This window comes from Bombus impatiens, unplaced genomic scaffold, assembly GCF_000188095.3.
Source record: "Bombus impatiens unplaced genomic scaffold, BIMP_2.2 scf_0064, whole genome shotgun sequence".
Lineage (NCBI taxonomy): Eukaryota > Metazoa > Arthropoda > Insecta > Hymenoptera > Apidae > Bombus > Bombus impatiens.
In genome coordinates, this window is record NT_176483.1 from 205,382 (window position 1) to 230,881 (window position 25,500).

General features: G+C 34.6%; 1 protein-coding gene across 1 annotated transcript in view; it reads left to right on the forward strand.

The window, feature by feature from the left end:
- The window catches only part of LOC100742007 (ras-GEF domain-containing family member 1B-like), a 241,605-nt gene that overhangs the window by 165,523 nt on the left and 50,582 nt on the right, over positions 1 to 25,500 (forward strand). The window contains exon 3 of the mRNA XM_024372422.2: positions 7,277 to 7,411. Coding sequence (XP_024228190.1) covers positions 7,277 to 7,411 — 135 coding nt within the window. The remainder of the gene's footprint in view (positions 1 to 7,276; positions 7,412 to 25,500) is intronic.

The window sequence follows — 25,500 nt, forward strand, 5'->3', positions numbered from 1 at the left end:
ACGCTGATCGGGTCGTCCCGACCCGATCGGCTTGTTTAAATGATGCTTAACGACGTCGTTACAGAGGCGTTTTAAGAAACAAGAATATCGAGAGGTGTTAATGTTCCTCGCGTACATCGGGTTCATAACCGTAGACGTGGGTATCGTTCTCGAGAGTGAAAATTGAAAATAACTTGAAACTTTTAATTTAGGTATTTGCTATTTTTATTTATTCACTGTTTGGTATTTTAATTATCAGATGAAATAGTTGGAGTTTCTTTTATGATTTTTTATAGAAACTTTTAGGGACAGTTGAGTTATTGAAGATTGAAGATTGATTTTTTAAATTCGAAACACGAAGTACAGGTACTTTTCCATGTTGCATTACTGAATACTTTTTTTACTATAAGCTTGAACATAGATCGTGCAAAAGTTAGTATGATATCTGCGATGGTATTAACTGAATAATACCATCATTCAAATACTTCTGTGAGCTGTTGCAGAATAAGTCTCAGTTTCTGTCAATTCTCCATTAGACATAATTATTGGAAATTACATTTCAAGAAATTGAAGAAGTTTTTAATATTCCACGGTATTTTGGGCTGTTTGACGTGTAAAACATATCGCATATTCCGCATAGATGAGTTGCAAACGGAGTGAACTTTCCCGCGGGCATAGTTGGCGCAATAATTGAAACAGGCGTTACGAGTGCGGCGAAAAGATGCAGCTCGCATCCGGCCGAGTGCGGCACGCGGAAACGCGCGTGAGTTACTGGCCAAAACATTCTCGTTCCCGATTTCTGAAAATAAGAAACACGCGAACTGTCTCAAAGAAGCAACAGCCGATTGAGTTTCAGCTATGATCCCGTAATACGTTGATGCAACGTTAGAGATCGCAGGGGAAACGTTTCGTCGCCAGAACGAAGCAGCGTTTTCTCGAATTTTATAGAAAATGATAACTAGTAGTTAGAAACGTAAGGAGGGAATTCTAAATGGATAACTATAATGATTGTGTTCTTGTTTCAAACGTAAAGAGATAAAATCAAGAATTTTAATTCTACTAATATTTAGAGATAGTATATTACGTTAATTTTCCGATCAGTCTTTCAACGCTTTTATTAAAAACATGATTACCTTATCATAAAAATAAACGGAATTGCTTTTACGAAAGAAATATCCAGAATTACTTGTATAATAATCTTAAATTTAAAAAAAGCTCGCTAGTTTTGTATTTCCTTAATACCCCAACTTGCTCCATTCAAACGATCTTACCGATACTCGATCATCGACTCCAGTTTCCTTCTAGATCGCTCCATCATCGTATAAATGAAACTATCTCGAACGACCTTCCACTATCAACTTCCTCGAGGAAAAACAAAGAGGAAGAAATATCCGACAGGTAGGGTTGCCTGTGCTTTTTTTACTCGCGACCGATAAAAGATACCAGAGGTGGATGGAGCGTGGAATAAAGGGAGCGGCGAAGGGGGAGGATCGTCAATAAAGAGCGATAGTAAAGTGGCGAACGTCACTTAAAGGGTCTTCAAGCCTCTATTACTTTGAGAGAGAAGCACTCTATGCTATTACCAATACACGAAATAAAAGCTGAGAGAGTGGGGGACGAAGCGTAGAATGGGGTGAGTAGCAGGAATGGGTGGCCTCGAGGTTGCACCCAGGCCTCGCTTTCGTTACCGACACTCTCTTGCTACTTCTCGCGTACCGATTCCCTCTCTGTTTCGTTTCCTTCCACTTGTTCGAGCCTTGTTCTTCTCTATCGACCTGGCAACTCCTCTTTTCCACCTACAAAGTGCTATTCGATCGGCCGCGATCCATTAAGGAAGGCCAAATATCGCTTTATCGACTCGCGACCTCCATTCTTGAAAGCGTTTTTAATGGAACCGAACCCCGTCATCGTGGTCGTCGTCGTTGTCGTCGTCGTTCTGGCGTCTTTCGTGTCTCCTCTTCGTACCATTCAACTCCGGTGTGTTGCTTTGACTGCTATTGATTTTATGATTACCGTGAACGATCACGCGTACCATGCGTCCTCGATTTTAGGAAACGGAGAACGATAGCAATTAAATCCGCGTTTCTAGCCACGTTTCTAGCCGCGTTTTCACCAGGGTAATTTGAGGCTGAATGACCGGGTCCGGATGCTTCTACGATGAGAGACGCTAATGGATTGGTCTCTACGTGATTCTTGATTTCGTAATTACGTTCTTTTTCTTCCTTTTTAATTACACACCTTTGTTCGCTGGATTGAAAAGCTACGTGAAGCGTTCAGATTCATGCTTCTGCAGTTTCATGTTTAGGTGGTTTTATAAACTGGATCGAATCAAGTAATATCATCTTAGAGTTATTTTTTTTTTTTTAATTTTTTGCATAATATATAAGATAAATATTTCATGAATATTTTATACAAAAAGTAAATTAATTTATTTATCATCGCATGAAGTAAATTATTCGTTTTATTTTGATAGAAGTAACAAAAAATAGTTCAATTAACGTAGAAGAAAGAAATAGATAAATTAAAAGGGAATAATATTTTAAAAACGTATTCGAAAAATTCGAAGAATAAATATCGTTTTCCTTGGAAAAAGAATTTGTATATTTTTCATTTAAGTTCTGTGTACACCTATTTGTTAAAAATTTCCACTACTTCTTTTTTTATTCTCCCTTTTTATGAATACATAACATGGCTCCGTAAATGGCAAACTGGTTGTACTTTATGATTACACAATCGTGATTAAAGAAATTTCGCACATAGGTATGGAATAAAATGAACGTGACAGTACTGTTACGAAACGTCATGTTGAACTACGTACTGATTGGTAGGTACGTCTATTCTTCCTTTTCAGATCAAAGCAGAAACTCGTTCCATTTTCTATGCAGTTGATCGATATTGCAGTTTTCACGGAAAATATATTAACAATTTCACCATCATGTACGTGTCGGCCACTGAATAAAACGAATGCTCGATTAAATTTCCTGTTTCATTTTTCAGTTGTTAGGAGTTCTGTTTCAATCAGATTCAACGGATATCCATTTCGCAATCTGATCTTAAGCAATACCATTTCTCTTACGTATTTATTTCACTCCTTGTTAGTGAGAGTGTTCTAAAACAAGTATCGTACACCCAAAATTTAATCAGGCAATTTTTTAAAAATATAAAAATTTGCAATTTAAAATTTATATATATATTTAAAGAAAATCATGTTGAATAAGATACAAGTGCAGATAGGAACAAATTTGGCATTTCGGTGTTTTCTAACAAGATTGTAATTGTATTTCTATCATAGGCTAAATTGCAATTATAATTAATTAAAAATACCATCGAATAGTATTGTATTCCATAAATTACACAACACTATGTGCTTGTTTTTAGTATATCCAACTAGGTTGTAATAACTCACTGTAAAATACTACCACACCGTTTCTAACAAATTTCTAGCAAAGCTTGTATATACAGTGTGATTTGAGGGAAATAACGGTTCTTCGATTTTTAGTTTCAAATATCCGGACTCCGATCATTTTTATTTCCCAAACAATTGAATTCTCTATATAAATGTCTACGTCCCAGATACAATATCTTCGCATCTATGATATTTACATCTTTCACCCCTCACTATACCCTCTATTCTCATTCTTTTCCTTACCCTCATTTATCAGCGCTATTACCACCTAATTTCATGCAAATCATTCAGAATAATATAAAGTACAATAACCACGTTCTCATTCCGATCGATTTCATTGTTTCCCCCATGGAGGAACAGCTTTCAGGCGTTTAAAAAGCGATCAATCTTTCTTGCGCAACGATATATTCGTCGACGAAATATGAAAAAAGATTGATGTAATTAAGAAGTCAGTTACCGTTAACGTCACGCTTTGTCGTACCGCGATTATGTTTAGTTTTCACTTATTCTCTGGAATTAAGCGATCGATCGATATCAACGCTAGGATATGGAAAAGTTCCCCTTGATGAGAGATCTAACGAGCGTATCATAATCCTTCGTTAAAAGGCTGCCGTCATTAAACCGTGATATTGCGTGCAAAATGTCGTGGCATTTCATACCATCCTCGTAATTGTGGGCCATTCTCGTACCTCCTTAAAAACCATTGATTGGATCGCACAGAAATCATGAACACGGTCTTTTAGGGTTCGGTAGTTGTTAATCGTTTTTAGATCTTCCAAGTGGAGAAGGTAATATGAGAATTGCTTTATATTCCTCTGAATTTTTTATGTGAGTATTATTGAGTTGTTGGAAAAGTTCGTAGGATATTTATTACAGATTTTTATAATATAGTTTTAATATTGTTTTTAATAGGAGATTAAAGAAAATTAAGGAGTACCATAAAAAATTTGTTAACAAAATAAGTTTCTTTTCTTTTTATTTTGACGAGATAATGTTGAACCTCGTACATATATCGAAACAATTTTAAATCGTAGCTGTAATATTTGCCTCTATGAATATAGTATATTCTTCTGTTGAATTCATTGTTCGGAAAACCAACTAACATTTACTATGTATTATATTTTACTTGATATTATATATGTGATAATACTTGTAATGTAATACTTGTGTTTCCGCATTTATTACATTTTGAGCGATGTCATTATTGGAAAAGTTTAACTCGTACAATTAAGCGTCTATAACTGATAATGCATTATGTCTAAACAGCAAAGTGCTATTAAAATGCTTCATTCGCAGACACAGGATATTCCCCAAACATTACACGAAAATCTATACTAAATAGATAAATGTATTCGCAGTTTACAATATAACTGAAGTTAAAGTTATAAATGATCCGCAGTTATCTGTATTACGTTTATTAAAGCGAAGTAATTTGTTTGTAAAATGTAATTTATATTATCTTTTAACATGGTAAAAACTTATGATAGTAACAAATGCTCGTGTCTCTAATGCACGATCGGTACACATTGCAAATTTAGCTTAGTAAATTACATATACGTCTACTACGCATTACATCTACGTATGTGTAGTTGTATGTTGTATGCGCAATTATAGAAAGTTGCATTAAAATGTTTGTTCAGCATTTCAACATTTTTATAATAATTCCATGTCGATAATAATCAGTCGCGTTCTTCTTTTTTATATTTTATTAAAAGCAGCAATAAGGTCGGTGAAGTATTTCGAAATAATCATATTTAATCATATTCTTATTTCTTTTTTTTTCTCATTTCTTTCCTAAATATATAATTTATCGTGCATTAAATAAAGTTTTCTTCCATGAATATGTACATTTAATCTATGTATTATTGAAATCGATGAGGCACACTTTGATAATGGAATGGGTTCGTATATTCATAGAAACTAGCGCCAGACAATTCTGCTTTTAGTCTAATGGCATCGCACAGCATTGTTCCGTAGTTAAAATGTGTTAAATCAATATATTATACTAATAGTTCTCGCAGTCTACAAATACGATACTATTTTCTTTACATTTACATATTATAATAATTTCTCTAATAATTTCCAAAGAATAATATGACGTACAAAGTAAACTACAAATTAAATAATTAATTTCGTACTTCGTCAATACGTATCTTATATTACTAATAAATTTATTTGTTTATTTACAGTAATTTATTAAAACAATACAAATTGGAATAAAAGCTCGAATTAATCATCGTTATATTATTTAACTTCAAGGTACTTTATTTTAATTCGTATTCTATGATTTACCTGATAAAGATAATAAATGTAAAATACAAATTAAAGGTATTATAGATACTTTCATGTTATGTAATTTCTTTAAAACATCATTAAAATGTTAAACTTTAACCAAATCCCAAATTTCAAAAATAATAAAATAAATTCGAAGTACTATCATTGTGTACAACATTCTTCCGCTATAAAGAAATAAGAACGTGCAAACACGTTCGACGAAATTTCCCTTTACGACCATCTTTGCCCCATCTAATCCATCTCATAAAAGCTGTTCGCTCGCTACAGAAGAAGGCGAGAAAGCTGGAGCCAGAAATACACGGCGAAAACAGTTCGAGAAAAGGTTTCCCGGATGAAAGAAACGAACGGGTGAAAGGGGTAAAATCGAGACAAGATTTTAGCGCAGATTCTGCTAAGGAAACGGGGCGAACAAATAGCACCGTGGCTCGCTTGGCCGCGTTTCTTTCTCCTCCTGTAATTTACAACTTTAAATTGCGCCACTATATCGTCGTAATTTTTGCATACCGTCTTATTTTGGATCTCTGGTTTTCTGTTACCGCTTATAAATCCTGCTGTAGGGAAATTAACGAACAACATCCATCGAGGGTTTAAAGAGAACGCAAATACGGGAAAAAAGGATAGTTAAATTTTTTAGCCAAAGATTAGGTACGTAGAAAAAATTGTATATTTCTTGTGCCAATAATTAATTTAATCTCATCTCTGATTTTTTTGTCGGACGTATTTATTTTTCTTACTCAAATTTCTTTGAGTTTACATCAAGGTGCTCTAATTACTTTCAATAAGATGTTAGTCAAAATACTAATCGTTATAGGCCTTAAAAATAATTTCAATATATTGCAACTATAATATTACAAGTGTGTACATATATTCGTACATCATGATTTTTTTAAAGTTCGAGATTTAGCATCCTGGGATAAGTTGCAGGATAATTAATTACGAAGTGGTTTAATTAATTACTTGAATCGACGATCCCGTGATTTTACAAAAATACTTTTAATGTATGGGAAACATTGTAACTAAAAGTATGAATAGTGTGTTTTATACCTACCTATTTTCGTTGCTTTAATACAAATACATTCTGACAGCTATTTCATTTTATTTATATTTGATTGTAAGCAACGAAGATTGATTTTCTGCGAATGCAACTGCAGGCGGGTTCCATTAGAGATGTATAGATCGTTCGAGGGTGAAAGATGAGAAATGAAGCAAGGAAATGGGAATAAAGTGCAGTGGTTTCGTTTATTGTTCTGTTACAAATTGTTCAAGTAAATCACATTTGTAATTCAAATAGCGCAGCAATAACTTTATCTTCTTCAATTTTACCTCGTTTTATTTCATTAAAATAACTGATTTTATTTACATTTTATTAATAAATTCATATATCCAGCGTTTCGCATAAAACAACTTATTTAATTTAATACTCGATAACTTTGTTGATATCAAAATGAAAATTAAAAATCGTGTTCCTTTGTGTAAACAGAATGATTCGATAAGAATCGTATAAAAAGCTGTTTATAGCGCGACTAATGTGTATCCGTGTTAAGAAATTTTTCGTGTCTCAATAAATTATTTCAATACTATTTCTCTGTTTTCCAGAGCTTGCCACAAACACCAGCTGGCGGTGTGGGTGGAAAAGGAAGCGGAAGTGCTGGCGCCGGTTCTGGTATGGTCAATGGTTCTGGTGCCGATCATCAAGATATTCGTGACGGTGCTGCTATAAATACAGAACATGTGAGTAATTCCATTCTCCGAGTTTTTTGTCAATTAAAAATTATACAAGTTGCGAGAAGTAACTCGTTATTTTATCATTTGTTATTTATACTAAATGAGATCTGAAATTTTTATCATTAATGTAGACTGTAACGAAAGATGAAGGAAATAAAGAATAGGAAAGGTGACAAGAACGAAAATAGAAGCGTGTTTTCTCCGTTGATTAATCTGTAAAGGACTTCTACCTAGTCTATATTTTAACTTTAATAGAATAATTGAGATCAGAGGACGTGCTCGTATATTATTCTTTCCATTTTCGTTTAAAGATATTTCTTCTTTTTATTATCTGCGTCAAAGCGAATGTATTAAGGACCAAAGTCAACGCAACATCGAATCATGTGAAATTTCTTTTCGGTCGTTTCACGATTGAAATCTACTGAAAAGAATTTCTAGACGTAGCTCGACATATTTTTATTCACTGCTTTTCCTTTCGTTTAGATGCTGCAATTTTGTGAAATTTAAAGCAGTTTTATAAATAAAGAAAATACAATATAAATAAAAAGTTTTTACAAATATTTCATATCACTAATGCTTTCATCCTTTTTACACCCCGGACTTGCATAATGAGCTTCTATAATGTGTCTATTAATCTAATACACTTTTTGCGATTTAACAAAATTACAACTTACTCCATTCACGTTTTCCTTCTTGAGTTCTACACGCTATTTCACTGGTTGATTCTTAAGAAGTTAAACACTGTATTGTTCAGTTTAACTTAGTTACTCAAGTAGATACGTCAAAAACGTTCGAACGGTTTAGACACGTAAAAGAATCGTCTCGTAAAAATGTAGTCGCGCTTTCAAGCGTCACGGGACGTGGCGATACCCGGGGAAAAAGCTCGACGAGTTCTTGGCCGAATGGGCAAGAACAAATCGGCCGTTCGCTCGGCAATGATTGCCGTTACTATTCTTCGAAAACTTCCTTAAAAGTACCTCGACGAGGAAAGTTTCGCAGTGAAAGCAACAAAGTGAGTCATTCAGCGTGCCGGCGGGCATTGTTTGCTTTCTTTCGCCTTATTTCGCGGCCACCTTTATATCGTCCAGATACTCCGGTTCCACAGAAAAATAAGGGAAAAAGCTATTGGCGTATAGTGGCTGAACGCTCGGGGAAATTTTCCCAATCGTTCGCCAGAGAAGTAACTTGTAACGATTCACTGCCTCCGTTAATCGATAACGAGTTTGCGAGGGGCAGAAGGGTTGCTACGTGCGTTTCGGTATTACTTGATGTACGATGTTTGTAGTTCCTACTAGGTTTGAAATTAAGTCAATTTTAAACTGAGAAATTAAGAAGATGTAGCTAAATGAAGATAGTAATGAATGTATATTGCCTAATTTGAAAATTTGTTTCATTTTTTCGTATTTGTTTGCTATACATGTGTGACGGTCACGTATATTTTTCATGTCGTAGAAATTTTTACGATGATTTAGAAATTTAACATGATATCAAACAATTTAAATCTAAAACTTCATACTGTACCAAGGGTATTAATGAATAAAACGGTTCAAAGTATAGTATCGATATTTTGCACGTATTTCTACCATTACTTCAACAAAGAAATAAAACGTGTCTCACTAATTGTAATATAAAATTTTGTAGCACCTTCGAATCTTCGCTGATAAGATATCATACATCTTTTAATCCATCCAATTACATTCACCGCGTGACAAGTACCATCCAGACACGGAAATCTCTAACAATTTAAATAAATCTTCCTGTCTTGCAACGCTAAAAAATAGTCAAAGAGTACATCCTCATAAATGGCATCGCAAACTACCTAAAAATTTAAAAAATAATGCAGAAAAATTTCTTAAATTCAGCTCCATAGTTTCATAGTTGCCATAGTTGTAGCGTTTGATGTCGCTAAACTTTCTTATTATTCGCATGCTCGTATCGCGTGCAGATTTGATCGTTGCGGCGGAAGCTAATCCGCAGGCCATCGATTCCATCAACAGAATTAAAAAGAAAAAAAAAAAAAGGAAAAAAGAGAAAAAACGAAAGATAGCTGGGAAGACAGTTTAATCGGAAATCGGTTGGACGTAGTTCGGGAATCCAGGAATTAAGCGATTACTTGCGAAGTTAACCATTGTTTCAGCCAGTCCATCAATCGGGTCCCACCTAACCACCCCTTTGTGCAATTCCCACCCTCCCATGCGCGGCACCTCGTCCGACCCACCCACTCGATTTTCGCACGTTGATCCATTCGCACGGAATTAAAACCTTTATCTACGTTTCTCCGCCTGCTTTGTCGAGGTTTGACCGGCGAAAACGGACGTGCACGAGAGACTGGTCGAGGAATGGAATGGAAAGGGTGGAGCCTCTGGTTCGAGAGCTCGATGCTCATGGAACGGTTGCCGGAATCGTTTATTTCGAACGGCTACGCGCTCCACGCTGATAAGCAACGTCAATTTTTGTGTCGTCTCGCTTTGGACGCTATCGTCCGCTTATTTTTTTTCCTTTTTAATTGATATTCTGCCTCTGCCACGCTCCTTTTTCTTGTCTGTGTAAGAAGAAAGTGCTTTAGAGAATGCTTTTAAGAATTAATGCTATAATTAGACTGTGGATTTTTAGGCATCTGCGCTGTTTACAGCTATCATTCAAAAGTATTTCTCCATAGCATTTGTATCTGCATTGTATTCATTATTTGCATTCATATACTAACTAGTTCCAAGTAATAAGATTCCCGCTTTTTTTATTATTTTTGTTCCCTGACAAATATTAATTTAATTATTTGATATTTCTCTTACATACTAATCATTCGTATTAAGAATTCTATATTCCATATACTTAACAATTGTTATATTCTACCGTTAAGAATATTTCCTGGTGCTAAAGATATTTTCATTTTTAACGTTGCTGTTCAATTTATCCTATTTCAGTTCGCTCTTAACTTTCATCATTGCTTTATCTCTTCTACAGACTTTACAGTGCATTTATCTATCCTATTATTCGTTGCCGTTCTGTGGCAATCCGTTTGCACCATGTCCTAATTTCTTTCTTTCAAACTATTCCACTTTCATCTTTTCGTTTTCCCTTTGCCACATTTTTTCATTTCTTCGCATTAAAAAATCTTGTTCCAGTAAACTTTCCATTTTTATTATAATCGTATTAAAAACGTACCTCTTCTAAAATATTTTTTATTATAATTCTTTCATTGACAATTTTAATTCGCTTTCTCTCTCATTTGACTTCTTTTTTTTACCTTCCTTTTACTTTAGTCCACTGTTTTCAACCAAACCTGACGTTTTGCTCTAGCCTCTCTCTTTTTATCCCTGTTTTCTAATGGCGGATAGTTTTTTGCAATTTTCGACGATGTGCTATCGATTTACATGAGACTGCAGAATGATGGCTCGCCTCCGTCGATTCCCACATTGGTTATATGGATTCTCTAATCGAAAACCGAGATAGGGGCAGAGGAAAATGAGAAGGGCTGCAGCCGAATATTTCATCTTCGTTGAGAGACGAGGGCTTTCAAGTCATTGTACCTTCGCGGTAATATTTTGGACGACTTTCGTCGAACGGATAGCTTGATTCACTAGAAAAATTGTCCAAATCAATATCAATATTCGTTGAAATCCACCGTAGACGTTTTAGACATTCGTTTAATAATATTTTAGGTTTGAGAATTATGTACAGATTTAATACTTATATTTTCAAAGTTATCGGTTATTCTCTTCTTCGATTATTTTATATTAAAATTTATATGAAAGATATATTAAAATACATTTAACATTTCATATTAAAATTCGTGTAACCACCATATTATATTAACAACCATACGTAATATTAAATTAATCGTGAATATAATAATTATAAAATATGTTCGAATGATGTTGTTTTATAACGAATCTTAAGCGATTAAGATGTAAATGTCTAAACATTATATAATCAGCATTATTATGCTTATTTGGAAGAGAAGTCGCGATAAATAAATTGCATTTTTCGTATTTTAATTCTCTAAATCGTTTCGTTTTTCGCAAATAAGCTTATCGTTCTGTGGATTTACTAATTAAAGCGTAGCGAACGCGATAATTCGATAATTCTGCCAACGGAGGAACTGAATCGCGTCGACTTAACCGTATCTACCGTAGGAGTTTGCTACGTTTCGGCTTATCTGAGTAGGCCAGTTAGCCGGAAACCATGCTGACTATGAAGTTGCACCGTACTCATCCCTCTCTGTGTTAAACACGCTAGGTAATTCCTGAATAAGAGAACTCCTGAAAATACTTACCTTTCACGGGCTGATGATTGTACGATGAATTTCTCCGCACTCGCGTATACCGATATATAAATCGATATATCCATAAGCAAATGTCATGATCGTTGTACGCGATCGTCCTGGAAATGTGGTAATACTGATTTGCTGCGTTTGTTAAACGGTAAATTCATCGACCGATATATATAGCTCTTTATCATATTCATGATTCATTCAAACAATTAAATTTATTTCACTCGAATATTAAAACTATTTATGTTTATATAATTGATATAGATTGGTTATGATTAATTCATTATTTATTTTCTAGAGCTTTAACAGTTCTAATTAAGCATTAATAGTGAATATATAATTACTCGATTTTTGGTGCAGAATTATTTATAAAATAGAAATGTTGAATAATTAGGTAGTGGTATATAGTGTATATATAACGCGTGGCAACAGGGATTTGAGGAAATGTGCAAGTAAAATTGTTCTTGAAGATTAATTATTGAGCATTTTAGAAAGAATTAAGCGAAGAACTATTCAACAAACAATAGAAAGACAAGTGTTGATTAATAATCTATTGGAGAAAAATTTTTTGTCGTTTCAGATTAGTTCATCTTCGATCAGTATTCTTAAACTCAGATTAATTTTGTGCAAATCAAATTATCACATAATCTCGTTTATTCTTCACCAAATATTTAAAACCTTTGCAATTTCGATTTACAAAATATTCGTCACTGTCTTAAAATTTTATTCAGAAATATAAATTATACCTTACTTGAAACAAATGTATTAATCGTTTAGCTGAAAAATGAAAAGTACGGTCATCTTTGGTCCATATAAATTTCCATTCCGCACAATTCGGCATAATTCGCCGCTTATACGCGTCAATGGATATTCGAACGTACAAAGGAATGAAATGTCAAAGAGTTAACGCGGCTAACGAATATCCATTTAGTCGCATTTCGGACAATTATCCGCGAGCGTAGGGAGTTTTTTAAACGAGAATATCGCGTTCTGGAGGGCGTCCGTTTCGAAAGTGGTCTGAGCAGCGTGCAGTCCGGAAAATTAGTCGGCGACATTCACCGGGACCGGAAGTAGCAAACGACGACGGCTGTGGCTCCGCTCTGGCTCTGAGCACATACACATCCGTTGGTGTTTTATTTTTCGCCCGTTGTTTTTTCGTGCACCACCGGCTGAACAGAGGGAAAAAAACTAATTCCGTAATTGCGATTCAAATTTCTTTCGAACAACCTCGCAATGCCGTTCTCTCCCCTTTCCCTCCACTTTCCACGCGTTTCCTCCGTCTTTAGAACGAAGAACAACTTTTGTTTTCCTACCTCTCTGTATTTTCCTGTTCCTTTTCCCTTTTTCTTTCTTTTTTTTAATTCTTGCTTTCACGGAATCTGCGGTACCCCCGTCTTCGTCTTCGTCTTCGTCTTCGTGTAATTCCAGTCTTATTTATTTCCTCCGAGAAAAATTTCTGCGTTTTCTCCCAATATACTTTCCTTTCCTTTCACTTACATTCTATCCTTTCTTCCATTTCATACTTGACTTACGTTGGATTTTTCTTGTCTTTGTTCTCTTACGTATTTCCGACTCACCCCTGGTTTTGTTTTTATGCCTTGTTATTTTAATAGACTGGTTGCAGACTTCCATTGTTGTCTCATTAATCTAGTTTTTAAAGTATCCATTGCTATACTTCTTCTCGCGACTTTTTCTCGCTGCGAGAATGCACAAGGTTTGATTTAGTCTATTGTTACTAGATAGAACTATATTCACTAATAAGTATATGTTTATGAAGAACAAGAACCAACGAAGGAGAACGAAATTTTTGTAAAATTTATAACTATCGATTTAATTAACTTTGACAAGTATTAAATTGTCTGCAAAACCAAATATAATATATTATGTACATACGTTGGAGCTAACGTTCTTTAATATAATAGTGTTATGAATGAGGCTTAACGTAGAATGTGACTAGAAAATATAAAAATTCGATATATCACGTTTACATGATAATATCGTATAAATATCATATAATATCGTAAAAAATCGTATGACATCGATTACTTAAAATCAAGCAATTTTACAAAATTGATAAATCCCATTTTTTTAAAGGAATCTAAAAACGATAAAAATTGCTAAAAAAAAGGAGGGGGGGAATTTATACAAAATTTCAAAAGATTTTCCGTTTTTCAATTTTCTGCAAATTATATTTTCTCCATTCATCTTTTCGCTGTGCAACGTTCTTCTCGCTTCGAGTCGTTCTTCCATTTCCTCCAATGCGGACATGCTCTTTTGCCGTTTTTTTCAACCCCCGTTCCGAACGTTCTTTTTCTTTCGTCTTCATTTCATCTCCTTTGAACCACGCTCTAATTCCTCCCAATGTTCCCTTTTGACGAGTCGCTGTTTCTCAGGATGCATTCAATGCACACTATCGTTGGCCGATTTCCGTTTCGTCGATGTACAAACCAGTCCTTGTTTCATTTTTAGATCATGAAATTGTGGCCTAATATAGTATCAGGCTAATAATTAATCGAACGCTTTCTCGTGTAACCTTTGTCGATTAAAATCTATTAATTATCGGTCCCGGTTTTGGTTAAAATAATAAAAGCAACTTTGTTACAAACAAAGTTTATCATGAAGATGTTAATCGTGTTAGTGGAAATAATTCGTAATTAATAAAAATAAGTATACTTTGTCTACATATGCAAGTATAATTAAGTATTTTATCCATCTGTCCGGAGAAAAATATTAAATGGGATTGGTAGTATGATTCAAGAATTTTTCATCTCTTATTCGTCTGGAAAAATTTTAATTGGAACATACAATCTATATAATTGTTAGATTGAAGAAAAAATTGTCCAAGGAAGATTATATTTTATATCTTTTTTATAATGCACTGTATCTTTTATTGCATTGAAGAAATATTTGAAATTATCAAAAATTAAATGTGAAAATTGGAAGCAGGTAAATACTGCGTCTTATTAAAAAAAGTCTGATGTTACATCACCTATAAGAAACTAAACAAAGAACTAATTGTAAATATTTAATCATAAAAAGAAACCAAATAATTCAAGAACAACGAAACTTCCTAATCTTTAAACATGAGAATAAATCTTATTACGTTTGACATTTATTGCTAAGAAATAGTCTTACTTTCAAATTAAGTGCTTTAACTTTTATACTGCTTCCGTTCAATGTCGCCTTCCATATCTCCCATTTGGTCGTACTTCTGCAGAACAGGAAATGAAAAACGCAGCGATGGAACGAAGACAGGCAGTTAAATTAAAGTCTGATTAACGGACTGTCTTAGAGACTGTGCATTCTAGTTTTTCAACTCGTAAAGACGAGTTATTCCGCGTCAAATCGGTCGACTTGTCTCACAAACGCGCCAGCTCATTCGAGCTTTTCACAGAATTTTCATCTCATTTCCGGCGCACGACATCGTAAAAGGCGTACAAAAAAGACCGCTTAATAGGACTCTTTTTTACCAAAGTTATGAACTATGTTCGAGCATGAACGTAATTCATTTTATTTAATGTTTAACGTCCATTATATCAGGAAAAACTTCTCGTGTTTGAATAGGAAATTATTATCGAGCTCCGTTTTTTGGAAATATCATACCAGGTGAAGATTTAAATATAGGAAAATATAAGAAAACAAGAAAAAATAATTAAGAGAATATTTATGAAGTATTCGTATCCTCCCCTTTTTTTCTACCACATTAATTTTTATTTCAATAAACATTAAGAATGTCATAGTCTCTAATGGTGAATATATTCAACAGTTGTAAGTGCACAATAAAAACAACTTGAAATATATTTTAAAATTCTGATATAAATAAGATACAATAATTATAAACTTTACAAAAATACTGTTATTTTCAATGAACGTTTAAGTTTCCTTTATTGTTAAACGATAAAAGTATTTAAGTAAATAATGCGTCAATTACTTTTAACAAAGATACACGTGTGTGCTGCAGCGTGTACGCAAATATTCCCATCGAAAATCAATTGAAAAGAGCTTACTACAAAACGGTATTGAATAATGATCGATTCGATTAAACGATAATTACGCAAACCGAACCATGAACCATTCTCATTTCACATTCAAGTGTTAGCGTGAAACATAAATACGGTTATACGATTGCAATATTTAATACCTGCCTGGAGCAAGTTTCAAACAAGCAGAAACATCCTAATTGCTTGCTGCATTATGTAAAATTAAATTCTTATTTGTTGATATTAAATCGAGGTTAAGCAAAATTTCAAAAGAAAATATCCGGAGAAAAAATGGAAAAATCAAGATTGTTAGATTATGTAAACGATAAATAAATTTGTAATCTGTTGAAGTAATTACTTCAAGAAAAACTCTACACTTTTTTTTGTGTACCCGTGGCCTAGACATCGCTGTTACGAAGAAAATAGAATTTAGTGAAGCAAAAAAGAATTAAAAACAACAAGAGGTTCATATTATTGTGCCCTTGAATATAAATATTGAATATTGCTTTGGGTTACAAGGTCTAGAAACAAAAGAGCTATAAGTAGATTGTGATTACTGTTTCTTGTAGTCTTCAGCTATAATTACACACTAAGTACTTAACTTTTTTTGATAATATCCTTTGCTATAAATGTATGAACGCGCTCTCTATTACATTCTATTGTATTGTAACAGAAACTAAAAAAGTGAGATCTGGATTAGCGTACATTATACTTGTACTTATACTTATTTCAATATATTTTTGTTTCTATTACAAATTCATCCACTCGTTCCTCTATCCGTCAACCTCAACATAATCGGAACTTCTCATGAAAATACGTGAAAAATTTGCAAAAAGTCGGGATAATTTTTGGTATAAATAAATTAGTAATAAATATCGTATATTAATAAGAAGAAAATCATATTTATTGCATTTCAAATATTTAACATTTTTATACAAAATCTATCTGGAAGAGTAAAGAATCGGAAACTTGGAAATACCATCGAACAACTTGCTAAGAAATTTTTTATCGAACCACCTTATCGAAATGTACGGGAAGTTTGTTAGTTCTGAATAAGTACATGAGTAACATACGTAATTTGAGTTGGCGAAACTTCGCTATGAGCAGACTTAGGCGCGCTGATTTGCATCGATTTTTCAATTTTCCGCGGTCACATCTGTCGTATTTCCATAATTCGTATTTATACGAGCAGAATATCTCGTCTGCGCGTTTCCTCCCGGCGTGTTTCTCGTTTCACTTTGGTACAAGCAATAAGAGGCTATCTTTTATATCGTCTTCCCGCGAGTTTCCGCGGAAGCGTACGAGAAAGCACGGGAAGTTACAATTTCACGTTCAATCTGCAACTCGCGCTGTTTACACGCGCACCGTGCTTATGAAGTGGGACGTTAACTTAGAACGTCATGTTGCCTTGATTTTCCATGTGCCAGTTTACGGTTACTTCTGAAAGTTATGCATCGATTCTTTATTGTCGCTGCCAAATTTATTTCAATCTATAAAAGATATCTTTTATAAACATCTTATTGCTTAATCATCGTATTCTAAATATTTAACGTGCTGTCATTTGCACAAAGGTTAAAGACATCCTTAACTCGAGCTCCTCGCATAATCCAATTAATTTCAACGAGGACAAAGTTACACATTTCCTGTCTTCATCGCACAAATACAAATGTTTACCAGCAAGAGACTCGCTTACCTCGATGAAAAAGGAAATGATTTACGGCTTTCCTGCCCGTGCTCTTTCTGTGCATTTTAATCGCATTCCGCGACATTTAAAAGCAAAAGGAGAGTAAGTATGGTGGAACATGAGAGGATTGGAAGTTGGTAGACGCACGATGTAACAACGAAAGAGTGTTGAACGTTTTATTAAGCCGGATGTATAGAAACCACCGCACGAAAGGGTCGAGGGTTTGGAAGGAGTGGGAAAGCATGCTGTTAGCGCGGTGCAATGAAATGAATAGAAAAGAAAGGAAGACTCAACGTGGTATAACAAAGGATCCAGGCAGTGTGGCTCTGAATTTGCCCTTCTGAACCTCTCCCACCATTGTTTACCCCCATTTTCCTCGCCCAATGCTCGCTATTTTCTTTTTTCTTCTGTTTCTCTCTCTCTCTCTCTCTTTTCGGTCTGGCTCTATATCTTCGTCGTGCATAATGTAGAAAACGTTGGAAAATGCTCACCAGTTCCGTGTCCGTTTCTGCCCCTGATGAATTCAAAGGCGATCGCGGGTTCATTTTATTAAAACGCTAACGCTAAATATTAAACAGCGACGACTTAGCCGCGTTACATTGTATTGCACTGGGAGTAAAAGTTAAGTAGAACGCAAATTTTATTCTACGAATGGCTGTTTAGGGAGGAGAGGATGTATAGAGGGTGGTTCGTAATACGTTGCACAAATGGGATCAAGGAAATTATATGACTGGAGGCGAAACTTAAATTCGAAGTTTCATTTTTGAGAAAATCGGGTTTAAAAACCTGACAAGTACACGCGTAGTTGATCAATTTCCAATTGGACAAGAATGGACAATTGGATGGGGACATTCGACATATGCGAAAGTTGAAACGAGTCGGAAAATTTGTCAAGTAGACGCGCGCTGGACTAATTTTTTATTCAACACGGACGAATTCTAGTTTCTACTTCTGTCTATTGGAAAATTAAATAAATCCACGTAAATCTTCCGGGTTTTCAAACTTAATTTTTTTCGAAAATGAAGCCATCGATTTTGTCATTTTTGAATATAGCTTTATTTCGATAAGTTTTATTCTTTGAGATGTTTTCAAAAATATTTTCTACTTTCCCTACTTTCTTCGTATCGACGACAATTTTTACGATGACTTCCGACTATGCTCCGATGTTTTATTTTATCGAACACCAAAGCAGTCTTTCTTTTTTAATATTGTTACTTATGATATTTTTAATTTTGTTTAATTTTTAATGACAATTTTAATTTTAATTTTCTTGCATACAAATAACTTCACGTAACTTTATAAATTAAACGTAATTGAAAAATGTCCCGAATATTTCTATGGTCTTTGGAGTTGAATAAGATTGAAGTTGAAGTATAGTGAGTTAAGAACACTTTGCGTACGAGACAATTTGATTACAAACGTGTTGCACTTTGTAATAAACGAAGTTATAATTAAACTGTTAAATGCTTGATGTTTTTCACATAGGAAGTTCACAGAGATTTCGTAATTTATATTCTTGTTAAAGAAGTTCGGCGAATATCAAGGTAAATTACGCGTTAACAATTTTTAATCGTCCGAACTCACCGGCTCCCCCAGAGTTTAATTAAAGAATAAATAACTTTTCACTCTGGTTCTCACGTAAATTAATTGCAACAACGGTTAATTAAACACGGTCTCTTGACGAGTGGTCCCTTTTACTTTACTAGGAGATTAAGCGCGGTTGTTGATTATTTTCTTCGCCACTGTGCCATTTTCCTTTACTTCTCGTAACTTAAGCCTCTCAGAATGCTAAATTACTTTAACAGTGGTATCTGAAATATTCAATTTGTAAGGCACATTCAGTTACATTTCATCTATAAGAAAATATTTCTGCTTCAAACAGTTGCGTAGAAGTTTCATCGGTTGATAAGAAACTCCTGCAATTAGAGTTATACAATTTTACGTCTGAATAAATATACTGAAATAATTCTTAAATATATTACATAATATAGAATAATTAGGATACTTGAAAACGTAAAACAATTCGACAACAGGAAACGAGGAAATTGCAAACAAATATTTACGCTAAATTCTTCTTTTTACATTCAAAGTCTACCGCAAAATATTTTCTATCAAGAAGAAATTAAAGTGAAAGCTATTTTTTGAAAACACACGCGAAACAAGCGAAAGAAGAAACCTTCATCCATGTCAAAATTTCGAACATTAACATTTCCCAAAAATCGTTGTAAATGTATCATATTTCCATGAAAATACTATACGAATTGGTTGTTTTGAGCATCCTAGCAGTTCTAGTGTTAATAAATGATCGCTATAATATAATATTTGAGGATATATGGAAATAACAAGTGAAATTGTAGTTTCAAAAATGTTGTAACATACTATTAATAAAAACGATACAAGTTTCATTGAAACGTCAGTTCTTCATCAGGATTCCAGCTACGTAGCTGTTAGCCTTCGCAAGTGGTATCGTTGGTAGAGCGATAAGATGGACGTTTAAAATTCCATTAAGTTGCTGCAAAGAAAGTACGATAAGATTAGTGGACAAAGGGCCCGGCACATGATCCTGGACGAAATTTTCCTAGTCGCGCTATCGCTATCCAGCTCGTAAACTGCAATCTCTGCCGGGCGTCGTTTCGTATTTTCCAGCGTCGCTGCTGGAAAATTTGTTATCGTGATCACTTGCACCCTCGTTCCATCCAATTTCGCCGGAATAGAAGCACGGCTGACCTCCTTGAAATGAAAGGGACGCCCATCGCGAGCGATTCGTGTCGCTATACTATCGCTGAAATCGCGAACATACACGGCTTTACAATCCTTACATCTGGCAGTTACGTCACGCTGATATAATGACGCGACAGAAGTGGCAAACTCGGTAACTCTACGGCATATCGCAAGTGCCGTAGACTAAGCACTTTTGTTACAAATGCAGTTAATATAAATCAACGTCGTTAGTACGTAAAATATAGAATCTGAGGTTGGCTATTAAAAGCTATCGTTCAGAGTTTAGTTTATTTTTATTATCGTTTTTAATTTTCCATCTTGAACTTCCATTTTAACTAACTGTTCGTTTTAAGCGTCCAATTAGTTTTGTCTCGGTGTAACTTACACATCGGTAAATATATCAATTTGTAATTTATTACGAGTTAGTTCCAGAAAAGTAATTTGACATGTCAATTCTATTAAATTAGAATAAAATTTGCTAAAGTACTATATGCGACGATTATTTATGTGGAATTGCGAGAAATGAGTAGCTAATGAATCATTGAACGTCTCAGAACTTGGACAGTCCTCTTAGGACCTCGCACACATCTTGATAACTGCGAGGTTATCAAAGTAATAGCGCAGGTCAACGGAGAGACTGGTCCCGCGGGAAAGGAAACCTCGTGTCTACGAATTACTCCTGTCATGGATTTACGACTCATCTATCGTGACTAAGTGCGTAGGTACTAAGTTTCAGAAGTTCATATAGTTCGTAAAAATAATCGAAACGTTAAATTTATAAATGGAATCAAACGATAACTTAATCTAATTTATCAATTTCCACATGAGCATATTTTTTAAAGCAGTAACTAATAGTCTTTCAAATACCAGCAGATTACCTGTGATATCACTTGAAATTGAATCATTCATTCTTGTCATTATCACTCACCTGTACATAATGAACTCAGTCCTTTTCTCAATACTTCGCTGTTTAAAAACGAAGTCCGGCAAAATACATATAAATCGCTCTCTTTTTATATCCACGAAGCAATAAAGTTTACAATCTTTCCGCGCGCGCAACCTCACGCGATAGTGATCTCTTCGCTTGAGCTTTTGCAAGCTCAGCTTGGATACGTTTGCGTGGCGAGCAGCTTTTCATAAAGTCTACCCGTAAATTTCGCGCTCGCCTGAAGTTGTCTATATCAACGACACACTGCATCGGTAGATTTTGTTGTCTCGTTTGATCGACGCTTTGTTCTATGCGGCTGATTTATTATACCAGGTTATCCCATAAGTAATGAGGTTCTTTTGATATATAGCGGATGGTCGAAAATAAATGATGGGAGTATAAGAGACATTTCAATATGCTAAAATGAGAACGAAATAAACAACGTAACATTGAACAGGCTATTATTTCTAAAAGTTCGTCTGAAATCTGTCATATTAGTTGTGACAATAACCGATGTTGTGGCAAAAGATCAACTAAAATACCATTACGGCTGAGAAAATTTTTTTTAGATAATAATTGATAAATAAAGCCTGAAATTCAATTGTCTCATTTTTCATTGTGTTTTTATTTCGTCTTATAGAAACACCACCTTAAATATTCGTAATATCTTCGACTGAACATGCATATTAGATACAAATAAACAACTATCACTATCGATAATTGTCAGTGGCGTACTCCTCCTCTTAGAGAGAACTTTCACAGAAATAACTAATATTCGGATCGTAATATTAATGACTTTCTACTGCAACGAGCACATCGCACACGATAACTGAAACATTGCTGAAACTTCTTTCTAACAGTCTTCAACGATCGAAAACTCATTTTCACTCTTCGCTAGTAAAATAGCTGTGCAGCGAAACTCAAACATAGAATCGCAACTTCCACTACATCGATCAAAACCTTAACGCGTCTATTCGTGATATGTTACCATATTTTCTTATTTCTCTACTCTTTCTCTTTATCGCTGTCTCCAAGCTACAAAATGTCATCGACGATCGATGATCCAATTCATATTGAAAAGTTTCCATTTTACTAGATAGTTGGAAACGAGACGATCAATGTTTTCTCTAAATGATTTGAAATAAGTATTGTACATAATAATACACTAAATTTTGGGTAATTCTACACATTTATAAAATTATCCATTTTATATACAACTAATTAATATCGGGACCCAAAAATTCATCCTCGTAATTTCAGCGCTCCTCGAGTGTTCGAGTTCTTCGAACTTCTTTATCAGTTAATTTCTAAAACTCTCGTTTCCATTTTCAGTTCGGTTAACCTTTTATCTTTTACCGCTGTATTTTTCTCGCGAGAGTTTTCTCAAAATAAAGAAAAAGAAAAAAGAAAACGAGCTCTAATGGATTCCATCAGGCTAGATAAATTTCGCCGGAGCTCTCAAAGAATCTTCATTATTTCGCGATCACTTATTACCAGCGCTTCAGCTTTCGTTCTCGAGGGCAACGCGCATCAACCAGGTGAATCTATCTCCATTCTCGATCTTCTCCAACGGTTGATTGTCTTTCGACCTAGCGGGAAATAACGCCGGAACCCGGATGACTTTGACGGTTTCTAATCCGCTCGTCTCGCCTAGAAATGAAATTTTCTCGCTACACGACGCTCCTTGCTCCCTGCTGAGCACCTCGAATCGCTAAACGAATTCAAAATTGTGGCACGCCGTCGTCGTTCAAAGAACTTGCATGGAACGCATGTCGGCAAACGTGTCTGGATTGGGATTAGTGGATTAGTAACGAGATTAATCTTGCGGGGACTGTCTGTGGTTTTTCCCTTGATATATTGAAGGCGTGCTGAACAAAGTTTTACTCGGTGAATATGAAATAGAATATTAATAATCGTATTTAACATTATGGAAATAAAATAATGATACGACAACGATTTAGCATCATAGTTTTATGTATACTTTTTCGCGGCATAATTCTCAATACTCGACAAAATTTCCTTCCCATTGAGTCTTCAATGACTTTTGTACGAATCTCAGAATTTTCGTTTTCCTTGATTGTTAAAAGATCAAAATTGCTATAATTGTTAGGATTGCTTACGGCGGAATGGGTATAGAATTAGTATTAGATTATGAAGGAACAAGGTGAAAAAAATAGAAAAAGCGAGGGACAATACCGGATCGGAACAAAACGACAGAAATGGCGGAAATAACCCGACGATTTCTAGAACGAAAGTTTCCAGTCGTTTGCTTTATTGCCTCCTTAAGACGGAAGTCGTCGTTCGATTATAGCTGTCTTCTAATTACGAAAACTTCCTTATCATTGTTTCGTAGTCTCTTTTTCCCCATAGAAAATGTAGCATTTGTTTCCTCGGGATTGAACGTTAGAATTGAACGAGTTTCTTTTAGAAGAATTACAGGAAGTATTATGTAAATTTTACTGTAAATTTGTTATTCGAGTTTCGAGTATAACAAATGCTAACGCATGGCATAAGTAATCGTAAATTCTAAAATACTGTTGAAAATGACAACGTGAGTTCGTGCTCGTCATCCATATGCAGATGCGTTAGTTATAAGAAATAGTAACTAGAGGATGATCCTAGTTACAATCGATAGATGTAATCGATAGGCTTAAGATGCCTTTTTGTTTTTATCCCTTTTTTTTGTAAGCGCATGCAATAAAGGTTTTTTTGGCTCAGAACGGCGTGATAGATTTATCCATTCAATAAAATTATAACTATTCTGATCTTACCTCTGTGAATAGAAATAACAACAAATACTATAATAGTAAATTTTAAATTAAGACTCATAATAAATTCCAGTAAATTAAATTCTATAGAAAATCAACGAATATTCGTAACATTATTATCCCCTTTTCCTATTTATGAAGTTGACTAGTATATCTTCTGACAAACTCATATACAGTGTAACTCGTATTAATATTCTGGTACCACGATATGCGCAACATTAATCTTGTACACATTTGCTTTTAATACGTTTGTTTTCATATGTTAAAGCAAATATTTCATTTGATAGAAACATACATTTTACTGAGTCGAGCAATAAATCTATTCTCTTTTTATTAATACACATATTTCGCAGAAAGTCATAAAAATTGTCTAAAAAATATAAAGATACACGAATCTGAATTTATAAAAAGAATGGGATAAATAAATTACTCGCTGATTAGATAAATTTTACATAAGAATAACGACACCTGATGTACGTTTTTAGGAAAACATAAACAAACGTACTACTCGACCAATTTATCTAACGCGTGTACTTGTTCCAAAGAAGAAAGAATAACCAAACGAAATAATTCTCCAATTTCATGAAATATCCAAACATTAATGCTAGTCACTGTAGCCTTATCGTTAACTTATTCCAGGCTATTCCCATGTCTGGACGCAAAACGAGGCGCAAAACAAAAGCGGTTTAAACACGGGCGAGAAAGAGGAAAGGAGAAACGGTGTCTGGCAGGCGGGAAGCAGGATCGATGACGAAAACAAAAACGAACGGCCGCAGCCTGTAGAAGCTCGGATAGTCCGGTGACGTTGGAATGTTTTATAACGGGTGGACCGTGCGTTTTCTTCGTCCCGCCGAGCCACGTTTTCTCCTCGCCTTTCTCCTTTCTTCCCCTTTTATCTTTCTTTCTCCTTTTTTCCTTTTTTCGGACAGAAGCGACGCTAGATTCCTGACGCTGAATGGCTACGATTGTTACAGCGACGACAAAAGTTTAGCTAAAACGCGGCCAGACCCGGTTTCGCGGATTTGTTTTCCCGGTTTCTTTTGCGATTAAACGCGCACCGCAATTGTCCGGTTTCTTGAAAAAGAGCCAGCCTCCTCCTAAGTGAGGTATACTCCGTGCGTCATTGCATAGCCTTGGCGCATGGAACGATTAGCACGAGGTACGCGGTAATTGTTTCGTAGAAGCCAGGAAAGAGTGAATGAGGAAACAGTGAATGAGAAGCGAGTACCTCGATGAATTTCAGACGAGTTCCTAACAGAATTGGATCGATTATTTGAAGTTCTAGTTCTTTCTGTGTTATTCTTGCAATTGAAAGTGTTTTTCATTAGGTGTATAGATTAACACGATGCCTTTAAGTCTGTTTGATATGACGTATAAGAGGAAATCATCTTAGTTCCAAGTTATTCTTCTATTATTCATTAAAATCCTATTCTTTTAGAGCGATTCAATATTTATTTATAATTCAAAAAGGAACGTTATTTGAACTCCTTAGCATCTTTTGTGCTCGCAATTTTTTTATTGAAGTGGCACGTTATAATAGTATCTAAATTGTAATTGTAATACGATACATTAAATGTAAATTAATATTCTTTAATTATTTTCTCGTGAACGTAAAATACTTGAAATAAAGGAAGATACGTATTTTAATAATAATAAATTTTACAGAAATCTTAAATTTAGTTACATTTAATTGAGAATTATAAGAAATATTTTAATTTCTACTTGCAATTTGTTGCATACTGCT